Source organism: Apus apus, chromosome 3 (assembly GCF_020740795.1).
Source record: "Apus apus isolate bApuApu2 chromosome 3, bApuApu2.pri.cur, whole genome shotgun sequence".
Classification (NCBI taxonomy): Eukaryota; Metazoa; Chordata; class Aves; order Apodiformes; family Apodidae; genus Apus; species Apus apus.
In genome coordinates, this window is record NC_067284.1 from 96,066,963 (window position 1) to 96,089,530 (window position 22,568).

A 22,568-nucleotide genomic window follows, 5' to 3' on the forward strand; every position below is an offset into this window, starting at 1 on the left:
TTACTAAAGTAGTACTAACTACTGATAATAAATGTATGTAGTGATGACATGTCTGAGGTTCTAACATAGTATGTATGAACTATTCTTCACAGTATATGACTCTCTTAGGCCTCATTTTCCAGTGCCTTGTATCTTGTGCCAGATGTTTATACCAGCGTCTCATGACTGCCACAGCACATAAAATAATACTAAGTTCCTGTGGGGTTTATGACTTATGATCACTATCAGCCAAGTGGGAGTCATAGAGCAATATAAAACCAGGCTACAGATTGCTTAAATAGGACAGCTAATTTATTGCCCTGCCCCTGGTCAGGGCAGTAAAACCTCCCTGGACAAGCTGTTAAGATGTTTGCCATCCTTACCGCTGGAAAGTTTTTGCTGACAGATAACTTCAGTCTTTCTTGTTGCAAATAAAGCACTATTTATCTTGACACCCACAGATGGCCTGGAGGTCCAAGTTATTTCCTTTCTCTTTGGCTGAGCCTTCTGAGGCTTTGCCTGCTGCTACTAAGCTTCCCTCCGTTTTCTCTTCCCTAGCCTGAAGACCTCTAGCTCTTTACAACTTCATCTCCAGCTTTCCTCCTTTCTGATGGCTTTCTGCTGGCTTTCTGCTCTCCCCGGGAGCGCGCTGCCTGCTCTTGCTTTCGAGAAGCCGCTCCTGATGTGCGGTGCTCGCAGCGGGGCCAGGCTGCTCCGCCCGTGCAGCCGGCCCGGGGCGGGTGTCTCCGGGCTGGACACGCTGCGCCGGCCCTTCCGCAGCGCGGTCATTACTGATACCAGCTACGTGGGTAACGCAAAGTGCCTGCAAAGGCTGGTGCCATCTGCTAAGGGTAATGAGCGCTTGCAGGAGCAGGGAAGTGTCCACGCGTTGCTCTGCAAGGGCTAATCTGGATCTTCCCGCGGCGGCGGAGCCGGGGCCGGGCCGGGCAGCCGGGCCGGGCAGCCGGGCAGTCCCGCCGCCCCCGGCAGCGGCGACACGAAGGCACAAATTCAGTTGGTTCGCTAAACTTCTGCCCCTCTTCCAACAAAAGGCCATTCCCGCGCTGACACGCGCCCGCAGCTGGGAGCGGGCAGCGCGGCCCGGCTCTCCCCGCTCAGGAGGCGGGAGCGGCAACCGCGGGCGGAGACGAGCGAGGGCCGGGCCGGCCTGGGCCGGGCTGGGCTGGCCGGGCCCGGCCCCTCCCGCCGCCCGGCCCTCTGCCCGGCGGCCCCGCCCCTGCCGCTTGCTGATGTTTCACTTTGTTTTTAATTCCCGGGTCGCAAGATGGAGGCGGCGCTGGGACGGCGAGAGCTGCTGCTGCTGCTGCCGCCGCTGCTGCTGCTGGTGGCCGCGCCGCTGGGCCCGGCCGCGCCGCTGCAGCTGGACCTGCAGGTACCGAGCGGGCCGGGCCGGGCCGTGCCAGCCCCTCCGCCTCCGAGGGGAGCCGGACCCTGCCGGGGCGTTGCGCGGCTGCGCCGGCGCCTCCTGCCCGGGGTTGCCGCGACCGCAGCCGGGCAGGGCCGGCCCGGCGTTCGGGGCAGCGGGCGGAGGCGGCGGTGCCGAAGGGCGGGGTGCCGGGGTTCTGCCGGGGGTTCTGCCGGGGGTTCTGCCGGGGGTTCTGCCGGCGGTGCCGAAGGGCGGGTGCCGGGGGTTCTGCCGGCGGTGACACTTGGCAGCCTGGGGTGTATTGCCCCTACTTACACTGCCTGTCCTGCCGCTCGAGGACATTTTGGTCTGAAATGTAGGAAAAATGGTACAAAAGGACGTAGTTACGCATCGGCCACGACCTCGGTCACCGTGCGTGCGGTGTTTTCCCTCTGCCTTCAATGATTGGTTTGCATAGGATTTGATATGCTGAGGTATGTGACAGGTTGTGGGGGGAGAAAGTTACTTTTAGGCAATACAGATGCATTTATATTGTATTTTTTATGCTCGCCTACCCACATCTCGATGGTTCGGTGCTACGGAAGCGTGCCGTGTGTTGGGTCCACACTTGCTCCTAGTGATTCTCTGTACTCTTGAACCAAGAGAAGTGTTTTGATGCATTGGTGTGTTATGGGGCATTGTGCTGTCTGTTTTTTCCATTCCAGTGCCTATGCTGTATCTTGGCAAGGTTAGTTATAAATTCAATTTGGTAGCTTCTTAAAGAGTGGAAGGAATTTTTTGTCTACTGCCTGTGAGATCTTACCAGTGGGGATAAAAAGATGTGCTGTGGAACCAGTGAGCTTTGACCTCTAGAACTATAGAATAAAGAACTGGGTCCTTTTGTCTGCACTGGAATCATGACTAAATACGTCCTCTAATTGTTATAATCATGAACTCCAAAGTGTGATATCACAAAGAGGGAAAGGCTGTGTTGGGTTTGTAGTCATTTGGCTAGCCAATGTGAAGTCACTGTTGTATGATTAAATTTATTATGGCTTTCTTTTCATCCAGAGGGTAGGGGTTTTGTTGTTTTTTGGTTGGGTTTTTTTTGGGGTGGTTGTGGGTTGTTTTTTTTTTATCTAAGTAAAGCCTCTCCAAGAAAGCCTGACAGAGGCCCTGCACTGGCACATCCTGTACTGCAAAGCAGCATTCCTGGGCTCACTTCCTGGTTTCTGCTTCTTTATATGAACATTTGAAGATAAATCTGCTTAGCTCTGATTTCGAAATAGGGATCTAGCTCCTCAGACACCTATAAAAGTGCATGAGTGCTTGAAGTCAGGTGCACTAAAGAAAACAGAGAGAGCTCAGTCCTCAGGAGCTTTACTTATCCCTCTGAGAAAGGAGTGCTAGCTTGAACTTGCCAAAAGACACAGGAAGTAACAATGGAATATAGACCTATGCTCTTGCCTACCTTCTACGTGGAAGCTATTACACTTTCACACTGAAACTTCAGCGTAATAGCATTAACGTTGTCACAGCTGGCAATTGGACAAGATGTGGAGGCACATCTGTGCATGCTATCTTTGGATCTGAAAGCGTGAGGGAGCAGGGCACAGGGGCGCTGTAGCAGTCCCGTGGAAGCCAGCTTGGGGTCAGAAATAGAACAGGTATGTTTCAGAGTGCTGCTAGGGCTTCACTTAGTATCTGGGGTGTAATGCCTTAGGAGCATAGCTCTGTGTTTTATGGGGTTGAGCGTGTCCATTTGTGCCATACTGCTTTGGTGGTCTGTCAGCTCAGCTTTTTATAGAAATGTCTGCACTTTTTAAGCTTTATACTGGTGTGATGGCATAAATAAATGCAGGAAAGCTGTTTTAAGAGTCAAAAAGGGAACATACACATTTTTACTTTAGTAGTTTTTCTCTTTAAATGTCAAATTTGAAAAAATAAAAGCTTGTGTTTCCTCCTGCACTACTTTTTTGTACATAAAGGATCATTTTTTTAATGTAAAAGGAACAATGCATCTTGAGAAAGTTTTGAGTAGAAGAATTGCTATGTTTTGAGCATGAGCTGGTTTGTGGTGGGCTGATAGGAACAGAAGTACCTAGGCTGCAGGAATAGGCAAAGTAGGAATGCCATGCTGTCAGGTGTGCTTCAGAAGACACAAGCTTAATGACAGTGGGTGATGGATCCTCAGAATGGCTTGGGACTGCAGACTGGCTGGGAGCAGGCAGCATCAACATGTTCAGCTTTTCTTTGGCTACAGTTCTGTGAGCCCACTGTTAGCTTCACTTTTTGTAATCCTTGTGTTAAAGTTTACCTCCAAGTTGATGGCCATGATGTTACAGACACCGTAACAGAAGGACTGAGGAGAAACCTTGAAACATTGGAATAATGTTTTGTAAGGCCGAAATGCTTTTGTTCAGCTTTGGAATGCGTATGCCTCTGTTGTTGTGCAATACTTGTCATTTCTTAAATAAGCTGTTTTGAAATCTGGGCACTTTTTTTTTTTTTTAAACATTAGCATGTGTTTTGATTTTTCTTTCTCCTCTTGAAATTTGGATGAGCAAAGCTGGATTACAGATTGATTGACATTAGACACAGTTGAAAAAGCCAGGGAATGATGCAATAAGACAACTGACTGTTGCATTAAAGTAATGTGTTTTTCTCTTGCAAGGTCAAGAATTAGGTTTTGTGTTTTAGAGTGTTTTTTTTTAATGTGCTGATAGGAACTGGCTAAAAGCACAGTGGGCTGAGTGCTAATGCTATGTTGTTTGCTTACTCTGCCTCTTGATAGTTCAGGTTTAGCAATGTTCTTTCTGAATGGCGTACTTGCCTACCAGAGTATTTTTATTTTTTTTAAGTTTAGTTGCCTGAAAAAAGATTTTCAGATTATTTGCCAGCTGCAGGAAACCTGTGTGTGCATGGGTTATTTCACAACAGAAGAAAGTAATCTTCAGTGCACCAACCACTTGAGTATGTGCGCAATGGGTGTAATGTATTTTAATCAAAGAAGAAATTTGTCCATAGTGACATGCTGAAATATTTCTTGCAATGTTTTATGTCAGTTTCTCTATTAACAGCCTGGTGCATGTTTTGAACTTTATGGTTAAAAGAACTGACATCATCTTTCCATGTATATTTGATTAAATTAAAGCAGCATGATGCAACCATGTCCCAGTGATGTGAGACTAAGTGTTCATCTTTAAAACTTCTGATAAAAAATTCATAGTATGCCTTGATTTAATAGGGAGAAAGCAAAGGCGATTAATTCTAGCAACATATGTAGGGCAAAGGGAAGGATAGGCAACGTTATACTAAGAAACACTGCAAAACAAGGAAGGAATAGAAATTTGTTTTTCAGAAAAGTAAAGCAAAAGCATCATGTTATATTTTTATGTAAAACAAAATAGTTCATCTTTAGTTACTTAAGCAAATACTGGATTTCATTATCTTGCCTCCGATATTATAATGAAGTTTAATAATGCCAAACACTATTGGAGAAGATTTTATACTAAAATTTTGTAAAGTATGAGGTGCTAATTACAATCCTGCAAACTTGTCAGGTCAAACTTGTACTATAATTATTTCTTAACTCAGCTATGTGTGATTGCAGTTAAGACTCATCCTACAACATAGTCCTGTTTTGAGTCTGATGAAAGAACTGTGAGAAACACAGATCAGAGCCCTGGGTTGCAAATAAACAGTTACACTATTTGGAGCCAGTTGCCCATGTGAGTGCCAGGACATTTGAGTTTGGGTTGTAGTTTTGTTTGTCTATTCTTTTTTTTCCCCCCATAATCTCCTTTCAAATTTAGAAACAAGTTATTAGTTTTGTGTATTTCTTATCTGTTTGGCCACCTTCTTTGGACTTTTGATTTTCCTGTCACAGACAGGATATCCCAATGGTGCCTTTGTAATCACTGCAAGGGGATTGTCTGTCTTCCAAGCCTCTGTACAGCTGGCCATCTTGCAAGGCACTCTGCCATCTGTTCCTAGTGCTGCCCGCTCTGCTTCCCACAGGCTGCCTGGAGCAGAAAGAGCCTTGTTCAGCGAGACTCAACAGGGAACAGCTGTGCTTTAAGTGGACTGGCTGCTAGCACCTGAATCTAGATGGGGTTTATGTGACTAATGCAGTTGTGTAGGACTTCAAGTGTACAAGTTATCCTGTACAAGTACAGTTATCCTGTACTGGGAAAAACTGTACAGTACACCCCATCAGGTCCTCACTGCCTGTGGAAGAAGTTTTGCCGTGATTCTGTAATCAGATCTGTTTGAAGTTGCTGTGTGATTAGAGCCAACAGCTGTGGCGTTCTTCATAAAAGGCTAATATAAGGGGAAATGTTCCTGTAGATTTGTGTGGCTTTGGTATGGGAAGTCTTTGAGAATTAATGAATATTCCCTTATAACTTAGGCTAAACGCTTTATTTTCTTTGCTGCCATCATTTCCCCATCTTGCTCTTTTGCTGCTGCTGTGATTGTACTGCACCAGTTAACACTCCTGGATTCTGTAGCAGCACATGGTGAAAGAGAAGGGATTAGAGAATGATTACTACCTGATTATCTCTATTGATCCAAGGTCACAAAAAGTCACTAATTGACTGTAATGTATGTTGCCACACTGTTACAGCTGTTGTCTAGCTGTCCTAGAACAGAGTGACATACATTTGTGGTAGAATGCTGTCCTCTTTACATATACTGTGGCCATTACCACTGTAAATATCACTGCTAAAACAGTGATGAGAAATCATAGGAAAAAACTCAGGAGAGACACATACCTCCTATAACAGCATTAAGAGTGATGGAGCATTTTTAGTGTAAGTTGGAGAGTTTTGTGTGAAAGCATTCACCAGCACAGGAAGGGATAAGGTGCTGTGAATGCTGGAATGGGTGTCACTGCTAAGTTGACAGCACAACCTGCTTCCTAGGGACCCAAATTGCTCCCCTCCTCCCCCCCCAAGTATTAAGTTTTATGATGGTAATATAACACAGTACTTTATCTGTTGAAATTAAAGGATGTTTCATAGGTGTGTGAGTCTTCACCCCTAGGATTGGAAAGATGGATATTTGAGTTATCATTGGAGGACTTTCTAGCAAGTATGGCTTGTCAGGCCAGGCACTTCATCATGAAAGCATGCTACAAGAGCTATTGGCCTGCTCAGTCTGTTTTCCTCTCAGTTCAGCAAGCATTAACAGTGTATGACTCTTGAGCACATATTCATGAGCAGGTATCAAGGGGTACCAATTGGGATTGTGTTAACAGGGAAAATGCTGTGCATCACCCATTCCCTGCTGTGGGTCAAACTGGGTCTACTGGGATGGCACTCTGCTCTCCTGAGAGTTGCTTGCAGTATCCCTTCCTCTTTCCCTGTGCTGTTTAGCACGTAGCTTGCAGTTCTTGTCCTCGTGTAGATTTTGGTATGGGGTGTCAGGAAGACTGGCCACAGCAAGACCTGTTGAATTTTGAGTGCAGCACTGTAGAGAAGATCAGTGGGAAGCCATGGGATGACAGCAGTGAGGAACTCACCTCTGAGGAAGGATTATGTGAGCTGGGAGCATTAGCCAAATCAAAAAGACTGAGTTGGAGGACTGGTTTTTACCATGGGAAGACATTGTGAAGAGAAAGAAATGACCTGTTCATAAGTTGCAGTGAGGAAGCTTCAGGTTAGACCTTAGGAAAACATTTCATGTTAAAAGTAGCTGAGTATTAGAGCAAATAGCTGAAGAGAGTGTGAAAATTTTGGACATCACTGGAGACCTTTAAGAAGTATGTCAGGAAAAGCTGGTCTTCCTCTGGTCCTTGAGATGTTTTTGTGTCAGTTCAGGAACATTTGGAGCAAGAACAATTGAAAATTGGTTATTTTTTTACCATCAAAACTTTTAGATCTATTTGAAATATTTCTTAGCAAGGGCAACATCAAGTCTTGTGACACTGCTTAGTGAAGAGGCAAAATGAGAACACAGAGCAACTCAGGAGAACAGATGTACAAAATATGGGAAGTGAACAGTAGAATTTGTTTGATCTGGATGTGAACAGACTGGTCACAGAAATGGCAATAATAGTTCTCAATTGCTTATGAACACAAAATTGCAAGGGTCATGGTGTAGCCACTGTAGTGGAGTATTAATCACTGCTTTAAGTTATTGAGTAGGTTTATGAACCTGTGCTGTTCAGGAGATGCACCACCGTCTCCTGAGATGATGGAGAGGATGGGCCTCTCCCAAGGAGATGGTGCAAGGACAGGCAGACTGCGCAGCAGAGCCAATTTAACAGCCTGAGGCCATCAGAACAAGTAGCCCAGCTCCATCCTCCCAGTTGCATTCTTGAATCTCTTGTGCTTGTCTGGCTCTTCCTTGCTTGTTCAACTGACGGGAAAGTAGTCTGGCAAAAAGAGGGAAAGTTTTCCTGCCAATTTAATGAGCTAAATTGGCTCACTGACTTAGCATAAATGAGAGGGAAGGATGATGTGCAGGAGAGATATACATGCTCTTTTAGTGGCAGAGGCAGCAAGCTGTTAAGCTGCCTTATTTGTCTGCAAGCTATGATCTATTTTTTGTAACTCTGACAGCATGGAAGTGATCCACTGAAATATTTTAATTTCTTAAACATATAGTATGCTCTTAAAATGCAAGTTTCAAGTATGAACCACAATTAATGACAGTGCTTGTGGATACTATGTCAACAGAATTGACAGCTGTTTTGAATAAAATTAATAATTGTGTATATACCTGTCACTGTATATTTAATGCTCAGTCGTTGAGGGTAGCTGTGTTGACCCATGCCTTTCATTTTCCAGTAAAGCATTTGATTAAATGTAGGGGGGACCTTGCTCTTTTTTTTTTTTTTTTTTTTTTTAACTGACACAAACTCTCAGTCATTTCCTTTTTCTTGTAATCTCAGTGAGTCACTTTGTAGAAGAAAAGATTGCAAAATAGCTTCCATGTAAATTAACTAGAATTTCAATTAAGGCTTAAAAACTGAAGGACTATTAAGGCTGCCTGGAAAATCTATCTTTTGTGCCCTCTGAATTCCCAAAAAACAGAAAAGGAAGTAATGACACAAGGTTTTGGTAATCTGTTAACAGTGTGAGGGTGTAAAAGACGTAGAGCCCTGGATGCTAGAGCTAAAAAAGCTAAAAGAGAAAAAAATAAGTGATTTGAAGAAATGATAGGATGACATAATAGATTAATAATATAATCATAGGATGTAATCTTGTTTATATTTTCAGTTGTAGATTTCCAGTTCTCTAAGTAATAGGTAATATCTAAGATTTAAGGTTTGCAGAAAAATTAGTATAAACACGTTTCCTAGATGGGACATCAAGAAAGACATTTCTTTTTGGTCTCAGTGGCCAGAGTTTTCCTTCTGATTTGACAAATGTGTCTGAAACATCAGTAAGTCATTTCTAATCAAAAGGTTATCTGAGCTAGATTTTAAACCATGCTTCTCATGATGCCAAATTTCTGCTGAATCATATTTGGATGTTTTTCAGTTTTTGGCAGTCCTGGCTACCTGCATATACTGATTAACATCTGTTGTTTTAAGGATTTTTTTTTTACATTATAGTTGCACTTCAGAAGCCCTCTGTTCATTAATTGGGTCTATAATATGCTAGGTACTGTATATTTCAATTATTTCCTGCCTGAAAATTAGTGTTTTATAAAAATCCCAAATTAAAAGCTTTTTTATGTATTTAGGTTTTTAATTTATTGCAAGTTCAACTCTGAGACATGACTTACTTTTAGTTGCTAGTTGTGAAACCATGACTCAAACACAGAGCTAAAGAAGATGCTGAAGGTATGGAGAAGTTTTCCAGAGGAAATTGTTTAAGGCTTCCAAAAGGCAAATGGGGAGCTTGACTTTTTTTTTTTTTTCTTTTAAGAGGTGACTCAGAAAAGCAGTGTAGCAATCATTACTTTTGGTTATGTCCAACAGAGGTTTGGCTTTTGTATTTAGGTTTTGTAAGGGGCAGGTGTGGGAGACTTGAGGTCCTATCTGCAAAAGAGCCCCTGAAATTACGAGGATGAAATGAGAGGACAGAATGAGCGAGTCAATAAATTACAGCAATTAAGATTTGAAAGAAGACAGCAAATCCCCATTAGACGTGAGTCTGGAGATGTCCCATGTGGCATAATTTGGAAATGATAACCAAAGAAAAGAAACAGGATTACTGCTCACACTGACAAAACGGAATGTTCTTTAGTAGAGGTTAACATGTATTAAATTTTACTTCACCTTGAAGACTAACTGGAGCACTTAACATTTACAGAGAATCTCATTTTTACTTTGTATTACCTATTATTTTTCAGCTAATATAAGAGACTTCTTTTCCATTATATCCATGTGAAACAAGTCCTCCTGTGAATTTAGCTTTATTATCTTTATTTTAAAAACCTTTTATACATAAGGGCATGGCAGCTATCATTCTTTTTCATCAATCCTCTTTATTAAAAAGGAAGGGGGGAAAGCCCCAACTCTTACATGAAACAAGCATATTCCTCTTTCTGTCTGCTGGATAGAAAGCCTGGGGATTGCATGTTGTCATTCTGTTCAGGCAGTATGAGAGCTGCCTGCGGCCTGCAGTAGCTTATATATTCCCTCAGAAACTTAAATTTCTTCTCACTGTTGTTTTTCAGGAAACCATCAGAGTGAATGTTCTGATGTTGAAAACCAATGGAGAATTTCACAAAGGACAGGTTTGCCCAGTTTTTCTATTTATTCAATGAATTAATTTGCTGTGGAACAAAGTCTGCCTGTGGATGCAAATATATTGTTTTGTCTGACGTCAGTCAGTATGAAGTCTGTTCCTCTGAGAACAGAGTTGTGGCACAGGGCCAGGAACCACACATTCATGCTGCCTTTCTTTCTTTCAGGTTGTTTTTAATATCACCTATATTAATGGACAGGTATATTTAAATGATTTTCCTATGAAAAGTGGGGTTGCCCACATAACATGTCAAACAGTAATATGTGAGTATTCTCTTTCTTAATTTTCCCCCCCCTGTGGTGTTTTACTTCCCTGTTAACCAGTAACTAAAGCTTACAACCACTACATGTTCTCATACTCCGCAAACCTGAGCAACAGTAGAAGCAAATAATTTCCCAAGGTGGTTTAATTTTGCTACTAAAATGGGTGGGGAAAAAAATCTTACTGTGTTGTTCTTAAGTCACATTCATACGCTTATATGTAAATGGTCCAATCTGAAATCCAGGCCCTGCCTATCTTTTCTAAAGAATGTTTTGTACTGCAAGCTAGACAATGTAAACAGAAGGATGCAACTCCACCCTGCTAATGGCTGTGTCCCTAGGTTAGTTGGCATATATCCAAAAAGAGATTCAGTGAGTTATTGTTAGGAAGATCTCTTAATTCTCATTTTTACATCTATTGGACAAAAAAGTTTCTGCTGGATAGGATACTATAGCACAAATTCTGCAGTTTTGCTAGTCTCCTGCAGTGGTTAATTACTTCATTATCTTGAAACTGCTGTTTTTCCCACCGATTCAATGCCTCACACCTCTTGTGAAAGACCACAAAGTACTGTGAATTTTTTTGAGATACACAGAGCATACTGTATAATTAATTAAACAAGGACCATTATGCTCATTTACGCTTCTGTTGTATTCAGAATGATCTCTTGGTGGATCAGGTGCAGTCAGTCTCTAGCTTGGTTTCTGAGGTCATCCTCTCTTTACAATCAGACATCTACTTAGAGACTACTAATGCTTTTTCTAAATTGCTTCTCTGAGCCTTGACCTTGTTTCTTGAACCCTTCCTCCCCAAGTATGATCAATTATTAATTTGACACTATTTCTTTTCTGGAAAGGAAGAGCAGTAATGGATTTCTCCTTTTCTGGTATAGTTATGCTCCTCTTACTTCTGTGCTACTGCACTCAGCAGAGTACTTCTCTCTGTTATCTGCAAAATAATGTTTATAGGATTTGCTAACTTAATCCTCAACAGTAGATTCAGATGTTTGTAAATGTCTGTAAAATGCTAACAGAATATTGAGATACTTGTTATCTGTTAATAGATGGTGAAATACTCCTGAATGTATGTGAAAACCAAACTTGAGGCAAATATTCATCCTCTTGAATGTGTCAGATACTGCCTGGCACCAATTTCCTCTCACAGTTCCCACATACGTCAATTTTGGAATCCCGAGTGTCTTTCACTCTTGTTGAATATAGTGGGGATTGAGCAACTTGACACATGAAAGGTTGGGACCACAAGGAGCTTCAGCTACTTTTCATCTTTTAGGCTTTGGTCCTTTAAGGTGTAGGCTTGCTGCTGTAAGTCAGAAAACATTCAGCAGCCACGTTAGTGCTGTGGCTCGTACCTATAGGGAACTTTTCTCTTTTCTCTCTAACCTCTTTCTCTCCTTCTGCCACCTTTTTTTTTTTTTTTTTTTTTTTTTTTTGCAATGGGAGATACTGCTAAATGATGTAAAAAAGTATTTTTCTATATTTAAAATAAACGAAATAGCTCTATGAGGAAAGGGGTCATAGCATAAAAGCAGTGAACACATTGAGTTGTTACTGTGCAACTGAAAGACAGTAGTCTGACCTTTACCCTTGCCTCTTAGGCTCAGCACTAGTGGCTTAGAGAAAGGGACCAGTTCAGTCTCAGTTCATGTGTGCTGCTGTCTTGCATGCTGGAGAGGTCTGTCACCTCTGCTCTTGCACTTCTGCAGCACTTCAGTTCTAGCATGCCCTCCTCAGCTGTAGTAGAGGCATGATAGCTGGGAAAAGGATCCTAACTCTGCAAAAACACCGAGGGCAGAAAAGCAGTTCTCTATGCCCTTCTAAAATATTAGATGGTTGAAATAGCTGAAAGCTTTTGAGTAGGAAGAGAGTTTGAGCTGTCATGGTCACATATGAAAACAGAATGGGGGAAAACTAAAAACACATATGAAGGCACTGACACTTGGGTAGTGTATGCAGTGTGTGGAAAAGAGCGTATTTGTTTCTGTATCGAGAAGGGCAATACTGTGCAAACTGAGATGTTTACACAGGTGGCTGGCTGGGCTGTGGCATTACTATTATGAACTCCTTTGGACAACTAATATAAAAATGCAGCAATTGTGAAGCCAAAGAGTACTGCTTAGAGTGCTTAAATGCAAACCCTAAAGGCAGGGATGTGACATTGTCTGTGGGCTCCCTCAGTCTGGGGATCATACAGTGCTGCTGTTGTCTGCTGTGTAATATAAGACCTGCCCCAAGTTTGATTTAGTGATACACTGGTAAAAAAAAAAAATCATGGCATCTGTTTTACCTGTTTCCCAGATTACTACAGCTTTTAACAGCAGTTACTGAAGCACTGAAGACATCAGCATAACACAGACTTGCATACAAATGTTCATGCATCTCTGGTCTGGGACTAGTAGTCCTCTTGGTAGTAATGACTTTTCCATTCTGGTCCTAAGTGTGCAAGGGCATCTCTGTCTCAGTTGCAACTGTTTCCCCATGGTTCTATACCACATTCTGGGGGGAGTGGTTTGTTATTGAAAATTGCAACACTGTATGTTAACAGTGGAGAACGGAAACGTGGATAACTTACCAGATCAGCAGCACTTGGGAACCGTCAGTGTTCGCATCATGGTTCATGAGTGGCCTTTGGCATCCAGTTCTGATTTGCAGCTGATTGTCATTCAGGAAGAAGTGACAGAAATTGATGGAAAACAGGTAAAAAAACCCCTCAACGTTCTGCTTGTTTTTAATTTAGCAGAGGCAAGTAGTTACCATGGATTAAAAGGTTTACATGTATCTGCCTAGTGGTTAGAGCACAAAGTATGTAACCTAATGCTAGTTAGCACAGTACTGAGTGAGATACCAACCAAAGTTCCTGTATAGTAGCAGGAGTATTTAATGAAGAAACTTCCAGTTTTAATACTTCTGTTCTTATTTTAATAATTAGTGTTGGATGACTTTCCCCTAAACCTTGTTAGAATATCATTAATTCTGTCACATACTCTTTGAACACATGCATTTATGCAAGTGAAGCAAAACTTCATTTACAGAATAATGTACAAAACTAATAAAAGGGGCATGGGCTCATTTCAAGTCCTGAGGTTTTCCTCATTACTTATTCTAAGCTAACAAAGAGTTAGCATGGGAACAGCTTGCAGCAGCAAACTCTTGCAGCAGGTGGGCGTGTTTTGAAAGTGCTCAGCCCCTGAGAGTTTAGCCTTAGAATATTTTACATATAAGATAATTAATAAATTTGAATAAAAATCTTGGTAACGAACATGGGTTTTGAGATGAACTGAAAAAAAAGCCCCAAATTCTAACTGTACTTGCACAAATACCAGTGAATGTGAGAGGTTACAATTTTAGCTGAGACTGAAATGTACAGAACTGAGTTCTCAAAATCACCTGTAAGGTATAGTTATTTTTCCCACCAGAGAGGTTGTGAAGAAAAGATACAGCTGCTGAAGCCAGCAAAAAGTGTCAAATTTTTGTTTCAGTACACATCCACGTCTTACATGTCACACAGCTCTTTTGAAGCTGGCTTATGCTCTGCTGCCTTTTTTTAAAAGGAAGATGATAATACCACTGATCCTTAATTAACTGCATGCTCAGCATCTAGTATTTTTACAGGGATCTGCATCATGTCAAGATTTTACTCTGTTAATTAGAAGTCCCACTGAGAGGTCTGAAGCTTTTCTAATGAGGTGTTTATCCCACTGTTAAGAGGCTAATACATCCTGGTTTGATTCAGCTGTTACCCAATAGTGTTGTATTTCAGATCTCAAACTAGACATCACAGAGCATTCCAGGATTTCATTGAAGCAAAAGGAAACCATTGCCTGGCCTATGGCTCTGAAAGCATGAGTCACACTGCTGCATTCCTCTTTTGCAGTTACATTTCTATTTAGCAGTTGTAATAATGGTCACAAACCCTCTGGATTTCAGTCAGTTCTTGTCCTCACAATGCGGTTTTGATGTTAGTAGGAGTTATTCTGAATGTGTTCTATACAAGTGATGCTTGCAGTGATAATTAAATGAAATGGGTCTAGTGCATTGCTGGAAGAGGAAGGAAACTGTTCTTTCACTTGTTGAAAAAAAGCCACATTACTGCAAAAGCAAAAATGTCAGTCTTGCCTTAGCAACACTTTCCATGTTTGCAAGTGCTCTTTCACTATTTACTTGAGTTTTCCATGCTCTAAAACACCCCCCTGAAAGAGGACTGTAATGAGCTATGCAAGACTAGGTAAAGAGCCCATGGAGTGACTACCACAAGGTTTTTGCAGGAGAGAGACACCCAGTCTGTTCACTGTATTTTATAACGTGGTGAAGTCTATAGAAGTGTTCCTGTTACGACATCCCTAGGTCTAACTCTCAACAGCTTAGACTTCTCTGTGATGTATTGTTTTTCTCTGCCAGCCTACTTCACTCTTACTTTAAACTCAGCAATATCAACATGTTTGCATCTCTTCTAGGTTCAGCAGGAAGAAGTAACAGAAATAGATATTTTAGTAAAGGACCTGAGAGTACTTAGACATTCAAACTACACTGTTGCTTTAAAAGAGAGCATGCTGTACTCCATCCCAAGGGACAATGACATCGTTTTTACTCTTCCCAATCTCTCAGGAAAAGGTATCTCTCTTAGCTGTTATATAACATTTTTATCCATAGTAGATGTATTGCTTTACAAAAGGGTGAAAGAACATCATTATTCCTGTGTTTTACATAGTGAAACAGTTTCTTCATTAACAGGGAAGTGTTTTATGTGGTTTGTTGTTTTATTTTGTTTTAAATAACTAAATTCAAGGTATTTCCTTGACTACTCACATTCTAGGTATTTTGTTTGTTTGTTTTCAAATCTGTTCTCCTTTGAAGCACTTGGTACTTGTAAATCTGCAACACAGATGTCTCACAGGAGTAAATTTCTCCATGCTATAATGGAAGTTTCTCTAAAGCTCCCCCTTCTTCCTGAGAAGGAAAGAAAACTGAAGAAAAAATACCTGTCTGGGTCACTTCCAAACCAGAGAATAATTTTATTATGTTAGACTTGAATAACTTAAAAGCAAGATAATTTATTTGATGCCTTAATCTTATTTCAGTTTTGTTTAATTAAAAACTCTCAAGGATTTCATAGGAGATGAATATTTTGATCTAGTTCATCACCTTTTAATCTGGCAACAGCTGAAACTTACAGCTAAGGGCAGAGCTTAAGGCTGGGCTGTAACACTTGCTCTGCTTCTTGTGGAGCTCACTACTCAAGTTAAAAAAAAAACACAAGTAAAAAAGTCAGCCTTCAGCGTTCTTGCTGTAAATGTGTGAGAACTTTACCATAAGTATAGAAATGCAATATATCTTTCTTTTCCTGAATAGTGACTCAAATAAAAAACAAGCCCCCACTAAATCTAGTTTTTCTTCTTCAGATACTCAAGATCCACTGCAAACTACTAGTCAGTACCTCATCTGGCAGGTAGAGACTACAGTAGATGAAGAGACCTTACCTGGCAAGTTACCAGAGACCCCTCTTAGGGTAGAGCCTCCATCTTCTTACAAGGTAATTTTGTTCTTAATTTATTTTATTTATTAGTATATGTCTTTGAAGACTGGTCTAAAAGAGATAAGCAGTTTTTCCCCCTCCCTCTTTTTCCCTGTTTTCCCAGAGATGAAATGCACACAACTTGGTGACATTTCAAGGAGGAAAAGTTGTAGTTACGTGTTGCAGATAGAGCTGAATGTTATTCAGTATTTAAGGGAATAAACTTCCTTCTCAATTTTTAGTATTATCTACAGAAACACATACAAATACTATGTTTTCCTCCTTTGTGGATGCTTACAGAATAAACAAAACAAACCCATCATTGTTAGGATTCAGGTACTGGGTTTTCCTCATGTAAAGATCAAACACAACATCCATTTAAAGATGGTAAGAAGGTATGTAAAATTCCTAAGCCTTTGGTCCTTTATTTTTTTTATTTGAAGAAGAGCAACATAGTATGTAGTAACTAATGTCTGAAATAGAGAATTGCCATTGCTACTTTAATCTAGTACTGACTTCTTGGAGTACTACTTGTCTGGTTTATATTTGTTAAACACCAGGGTTTTCTACTGTGTGAGGTATCTGACACTTAACTGACTTCCACAGAAGTCTAAGAAATCCCCACAGCCAACCACTAAGAACAACAGACTTTTACAGGCATAATCTAGGAAGCTTTAAAGAAACCTTCTAAAATTACTCCTTAGCAGTGATAAATTTTTGAGGTTTTTTTTTACTCCAGTAGGAATCAGATGGGCTTCTAAATCCTGCAATGTTCTCACCTCACAGATACTTCATGACAGCAAGTTTTGATATTCACATTATACCAAGCTAAGCATTTATACTTATTTCATGTGCTGTTTAGCTTTAAATTACATCAGCTTTTTCTGACTGCTGGAGGTCTTACTCCTCTGGGAGCGAGGCCAGTGCTCTCCCCTGCTGTAAGAAACACAGTAACAGCTTGAGAAGTTTCAATTCCACATTAGCTAGGAATGGGCATAATGACCTCCTCTGTGACTGAAAGAAACACCTTATGATCTACTGCAGAGACAGGAGAGCCAAGATAGTAGGTTGAAAGTTACAGATAGGTTAGAGAAGGTGCTATGTCTCTCCTGGGCTGTCAGTAACCCTTACCCTGCTACACACTACCATGGTATCATAGCTTCTCTATGCTTAGGCCAAATGGCTCACCCTTCACCTGCTCTGTCCAAGTGTCCTTTGTTGTCTATGGTGGCCTTTCCTTTCAGAGACCTCTGCTAGGATGAGCAGAGAACTAAACCTTCACCTGTTCCAAACTTCTTATAAGAAGGAGGTCTGAATCACCACTTAATTCCATCCTGCTTTTGTGTATGCTTAAGCATACATAAATTTAAGTACAACTATCACCATGTAACGTGATTAACCAGTAGCTACAAAAACTGTACTTACTACATTTTGCAGCCTATCTTTTTATTTTTACCTGTTTGGTTGTAGGTGATGTGCCAGTGGGTGGAAGACTTGAGAAAAGGGTTGTGTGGATTCTGGTTTCGATCTTTACCTATCTTCTTTAGTCTGATGGAAGTCATTGTAGTTGGAGTTGTTGGAGCAGCTCTTATTCTCAAAGTCTTAAAGGTGATTTTCCCTTCCTGTGAAAAGAAGTAAGTAATTTTTGCTTTTTTTCTCTGATGACAGCAAAACATTAACTAAAAAAATTTTCAAGAATGAGCCCCATTGTGTAGGAAGATGGTGGCAACAATTCAGTGGAAAGGCTGCCAGTAACTTTTCATTCTAAGTGACTCTTTTGACACACAGGTATTTCAGAGGAATGTGGCCACACCTTTGATGGGAACTGTCTTTAGCTGGGCTGTCATACTGCCAAACTTTTACTGTCTTCTAAGGACTACACTGTGAGACACTGTTAACATAGCTCCAAGAGAGGATGGTAGAAGCTGGAGATAAACAATTCCAACAATTCAGTACTTTCATACTCCTACTGTGTTTGACATATTACAGGAGTTATGAAAGGCCTCAAATTCAGCTTTGCAAATTTGTATGGAAATTCAAGTCATAGCGATTGGTGTAGCAGTGGTGGCAACAGGTGATAAAAGTTGAAAGACTGCAAATGGCTTTATTTTCTCAGTTGATGTGGTACCAGCAACACTAATATTTTTCAGAGAAGCAAGAAAGGTTTAGTGCAGGAGCAGGCAAGCATGTACATAATAAAGCAATCCACATCACTTCTAGAAGATCTGCCCCCTGGAACCACACATCTTTCAATACAAGTGACTAACAGTGTAGTGTGCTTCATCACCTACAAGCACAGCTGGTGTCTTCAAATGCAGTTGACCAGCTGTGCTTCTGAACAGTCCTGAATGCAGTTAATTCATGTATCTTAGTCCTTCTGACAGAGCTAGAAAAATGGAGGGTTGGGAGATCAGAAAGGTTGGAAACTGCAGTGACAAAAGAGACCATGCTCTCCCCTGACATTTCAACAACATGTGCTGTCAGACTGGAGTACCTCTTGCAGCTACCTTCTTGGAGCAGAGAAAGTAAAGAAATACTTTGTACCCCTCACAGCAGTAAGTAGCTTAACACTGCCAGGTGTGAAACTTTTATTAAGTAGAACTAGGAAAAAAAATATTCTGATCCCCATCAACTGTTCCATGAACTGTCTGATAGCCTGTCCATGGCAGAGGTCAGTGCAGAGCAGAGGAACCAGCCTGCAGTTATTTCTTTTCTAACTGGAGAACATGGGGCTTGTGCATAGCTTGTCAGAGCATTTCAAGAAGTTGTAACACTGGAAGGATGGTCCTCCCCTCCCTTTAAAAAAAGAAACAACAAAAATAAACAGACAAAACCCCTCAAAACCAGAATAATTTTCTTGCTAAAAGAAAAAATATAAAGTGGTCCTGTAAAAAGTGGTAGTGGTTTAATTCATGATTGCAAATTAGTAAGAATGAGTAGAAGGTCTCATTTGGTGAATGGCAGTTGCAGACTTGAGTCAGGACCTCGTCCAAAGTCTTGAATACCATTCTACAGTACAGTGATAAAACAAGAGGCTTTAGCCTTCTTAGAGAATTCAGTGCAAGAGCCTCACAGCTCCTGACATCAGACAGTTTTAGGCTACTATGAAATTGAGTGTATAGAGCCTACACTGCTGATATTTCACATGTAGAAACGGGGTGAAAGGACCCCTCTGAAACCACAGCTAGTACATTTTTGAACCACTTTTCCATTGGGTTCTCATTCTAGCTTCATAAAAGAGGTATGATGAGGGTAGTACTTACTTGATGGAGTTTAAAAATAAATCTAATTTTTAGAATACAGAATTATTTTGTATATTGTTTTCTAATGCCAGCTAATCTTACCTTTCAGTGGCATCCTTCTCCTGGATGAAGTCAGCTTTGTACCTGTGATTACTATCAGCCTGCCTTCAGATCTTCCAGACAGGAAAAATAATTTAGATGAGAAAGCATGTATTTAATACTGTGTTTGCTTTGGAGTTAACTGTTTTTTAAAAACAAATTTTTAATTTACCTGAAATTTGGCACTTGATCTTAATACCTTGTCTTCTACCAAGAAAACCAAGTCAGTTGATTAATCAGTGAAGGGATACTCAGGCTGAGGCCCAAAGCTGACTTCCCTGTGCCTCTCAATAAACATGCAGCTTTTTCAGAAGCTTCAGAATTTCCACCCTGAGGACTATGATTGGTTTTAACTTCTGTGAAGTCACTTTTCCACACCTCAGACAGGATGCTGGCTACCTTCACACCCATAGATAAACCAGAACAGCTGTTGTGAATAGTGAGATGATGGAATGCAGGGTGTCATGAAGTCTGCAGGAAGCATTCCTCAGAAAAGGACAAAGGAGTATTGCAAACATCAGCCATGCCTGCAAGTCTAACTGAAGCTGCCCAGCCTGGTTTCAGGTCTCTTAGGGTTAAGTGTGCCTTGCAAGGAAAAGATCACTACCAAGCATTTGTGTTACTCAAGTAATTTGACATTTTGTATATGCAAAACAAAAGTTAAAAAGGCAGATTTATATTTCAAGCACTTTACACTTTTATGGCCCTATCCACTCAAAAATTGTTCACACTTGTAAACAATATGCTTTTTGTACCTGTGACAGCAGTACTATTTGAAGTCTCAAAAAAGAAAATTCTACAAAATTCTATAAAAATACTGGCTTACTGTTGGTAAGTAGGCCAAATCTGCCCATGCCAATTTGTACCATTAGCATTTTTCAAATAAACACTTAAATTGTTTATTACACCGTGTTCATGTGTGCATCTATTTCTAGTTACATAAATCAACAGTTTGCCAAATGTATTAGATGCAGAGTACTATTTGTTGCTTAGCTTTTCATTGGTCTTATTTACAAAAATTATCTGTCAAAAGAATGACTAGGAAAAAAAATAATCTTAACTATCTGGCATTAGACTGAGCAGTTATTATTTCAGTGTTTAGAATTCTCTATGTTCAGCTTAAGTTGCTATAGCTGGGGAAGAAAGCTAGGATTCTGCCCTGCCTCACAGAGAGATCATCATAAATTTAATGAGATCTCAGAGTTACTCAGATACTTGTCCTTACAGCTGGGTATGTGACGGGAACAACTCAAGATTTGTGTCATGAAACTGACAGCAGTAGAAGAAAACAATTCTTACCCTGACCTGCCTTACACAAAACCAATCCAAAGCCACCAGCCAGCAGCACATCATGGTATATATCAGCCCAAGATAACAGGGACACTTCTCAAACTTCCTTTTTTAAAAAAAAAAATAATAAAATTCTAGCACCTTGTGGGGTTTTTTTTTTTAACTTCCTGGAGCTCAGTGTCATTAGAGTGCAGGATCCCAAACATGTGCCAGATGCCAGAAGCTGGCACATGGCAGTGACTGGCAGCCCAGTGCTCTCCAGGCCACTGTGCAGGAAAGCCACAGTAACAAGAACATAACCATGTAAGACACAGGTGATGGTAGAGCTGCAGAGGCATCTGAATTAAGAATGCAAGGTGGTGAACAGAACACATGGCAGAAGGGTCATCCAGGACTAAATGGGAAACTTCTAAGACCAGCACAGGGACCTGGGACTACACAGACAAGAGCAAATGTTCAGACAGTAGCAAACTCTTCTGTATGTGGAAATTAATATTATTTCTACTTTATGAATATAGCTTGGCCCCTTTCATTAGCATAGTTCAAACACATATAAGGCTGAAGTTTAGCTTATTTGGGGAAAAAAAAAAAAAGAGTAGGATGGACATGAAACAGTATCTCTTCCTTACTGCACTGGCACAGTATGGCTTGTACTGCAGATGGAAATTTGGCAGCTCTTAGCATTGTGCTGTTTGCACCACTACTTAGGAAACAGTAAACCAAGCCCCCCCCCCCCAGCAACAAGGCGATTTAACTCTATTCTAAATAAACAGCTGCAACATAAATGAGTGGCTAAGCCTGAAAAAGTGTTGGTACCGCTTCACAACTTGGTCAATTTCCGCAAGATAACTAAACCTCTTCTGTATTGTGTCCTACAAGTTACAAACCACAAAGAAAGAAATACTAGCATCAGGTTAGTGAAATAAAATTTTAACAAAAGTGCAGATTTGTGCACATTAATAGCCAGACAACATTGCTGTGCTATGGAGCTGGAGCTATCAAGTCTTAAAGCACTATTGTGTTCAGCTTTATGTGCTCATGTTTTTCCTGAGCCATAGAAGCCTTAAGCCTTTCAGAGGAGTGCTGTTTTGAGGTGGGACATGAGCCGTCAGCTCAGGTGCCAACTAGGGGAGAGAAAGGGAGGTGGAGGCAGGGTTGAAACAAAACAAGCAAAACAACTACCCAAAAAACCCGTAGGATGGCAGTAGCTTTTTCAGAAAGGCCACATCTTTCCTCATGAACTCTGGCTCTCACTGCAGCCCTTGTTGTTCCATCTCATCTTCAGAATGTCTCTGACTTTTAAATACATGGAATTAAGCAGCAGTGGCCCTTTACCTACACAAAGGAACTCTACCAGAGGTGGCTGGTATCATATTCTTCATTCTGAAACAAAACTAACCTCAGCTACAGATTCAGCATCTACCACATTTTTCCTCTCTACCATGTATTACCCTGGTGTTCATTTAGAGTGAACAAGGCTGGCTGAACTGTAGAATTAAACTACTGCTTTTAAAATGAGTTTTACTTCAGAAGTTCCTGAAATACATCACACTTTGTTTAAGTGGCCCCTTACTGGACTGCTTCCAAGGACTAAAGTATGGGTACCTTCCCTTCTTACCCAGGTGACAGATTGAATAGTTTGATTTGCTTGCAACGAATTATGACAAGAAATCTGCAACACAACTGGCAGCTTTACACTCATCCTAACACACAAACAGAAAAGTATTAAGAGAACCCACTTTCTCCAAAACACTGCATAATTTTCTTAACTCAGTCACATATGGCTGTGCTTTCAAAAGGGAAGAAGCATTTTTTTTCCATTTTGAAGATGGAAATCAATAAATGCACACACTTGCATACTCACCTGAACTTCTTGCCTTCATTTCTGCGTTCAATCATGCCAGGTCCACCCAGGGACTCAGGAGCTCTCAACAATATCTGCATCTCCATTTTCTTCTAGCATGTCCCAGCACCAGCACTGCTGGAAGTCCCTTTTCAGTGTGTCCAGCTGTCACTCATGACATAATGGTGAATTTTAAGTATGTTATAAGTGTTCTTATCCTGAACATCTTGTTACAAAATGTGTACTTGGGACTG

The 22,568-nt window shown here is 40.9% G+C and overlaps 1 protein-coding gene across 2 annotated transcripts; it reads left to right on the forward strand.

Moving 5' to 3' along the window:
* The first annotated feature begins 1,224 nt into the window (after positions 1-1,224).
* Positions 1,225-20,086, forward strand: GINM1 (glycosylated integral membrane protein 1). Of its 2 annotated transcripts, none has more exons than XM_051614465.1 (8): positions 1,225-1,372; positions 9,980-10,039; positions 10,217-10,313; positions 12,874-13,025; positions 14,783-14,939; positions 15,728-15,858; positions 17,311-17,474; positions 19,192-20,086. In XM_051614465.1, exons 1-8 carry the CDS (start codon positions 1,265-1,267, stop codon positions 19,298-19,300), a joined length of 978 nt encoding a protein of 325 aa, XP_051470425.1. In that variant the 5' UTR covers positions 1,225-1,264; the 3' UTR covers positions 19,301-20,086. The 2 variants fall into 2 exon arrangements, with proteins under 2 accessions (XP_051470425.1, XP_051470427.1); XM_051614467.1 differs by lacking the exon at positions 1,225-1,372 and adding an exon at positions 1,745-1,839.
* Positions 20,087-22,568: the final 2,482 nt, after the last annotated feature.

Bases quoted from the DNA above. Each gene is read 5' to 3' on its own strand.
- GINM1 (XM_051614465.1), top strand. From the start codon at position 1,265: ATGGAGGCGGCGCTGGGACGGCGAGAGCTGCTGCTGCTGCTGCCGCCG. The intron at 1,373-9,979 runs GTACCGAGCGGG...GTTGTTTTTCAG, and splicing joins CGCTGCAGCTGGACCTGCAG to GAAACCATCAGAGTGAATGT. The intron at 17,475-19,191 runs GTAAGTAATTTT...CTTACCTTTCAG, and splicing joins TTCCCTTCCTGTGAAAAGAA to TGGCATCCTTCTCCTGGATG.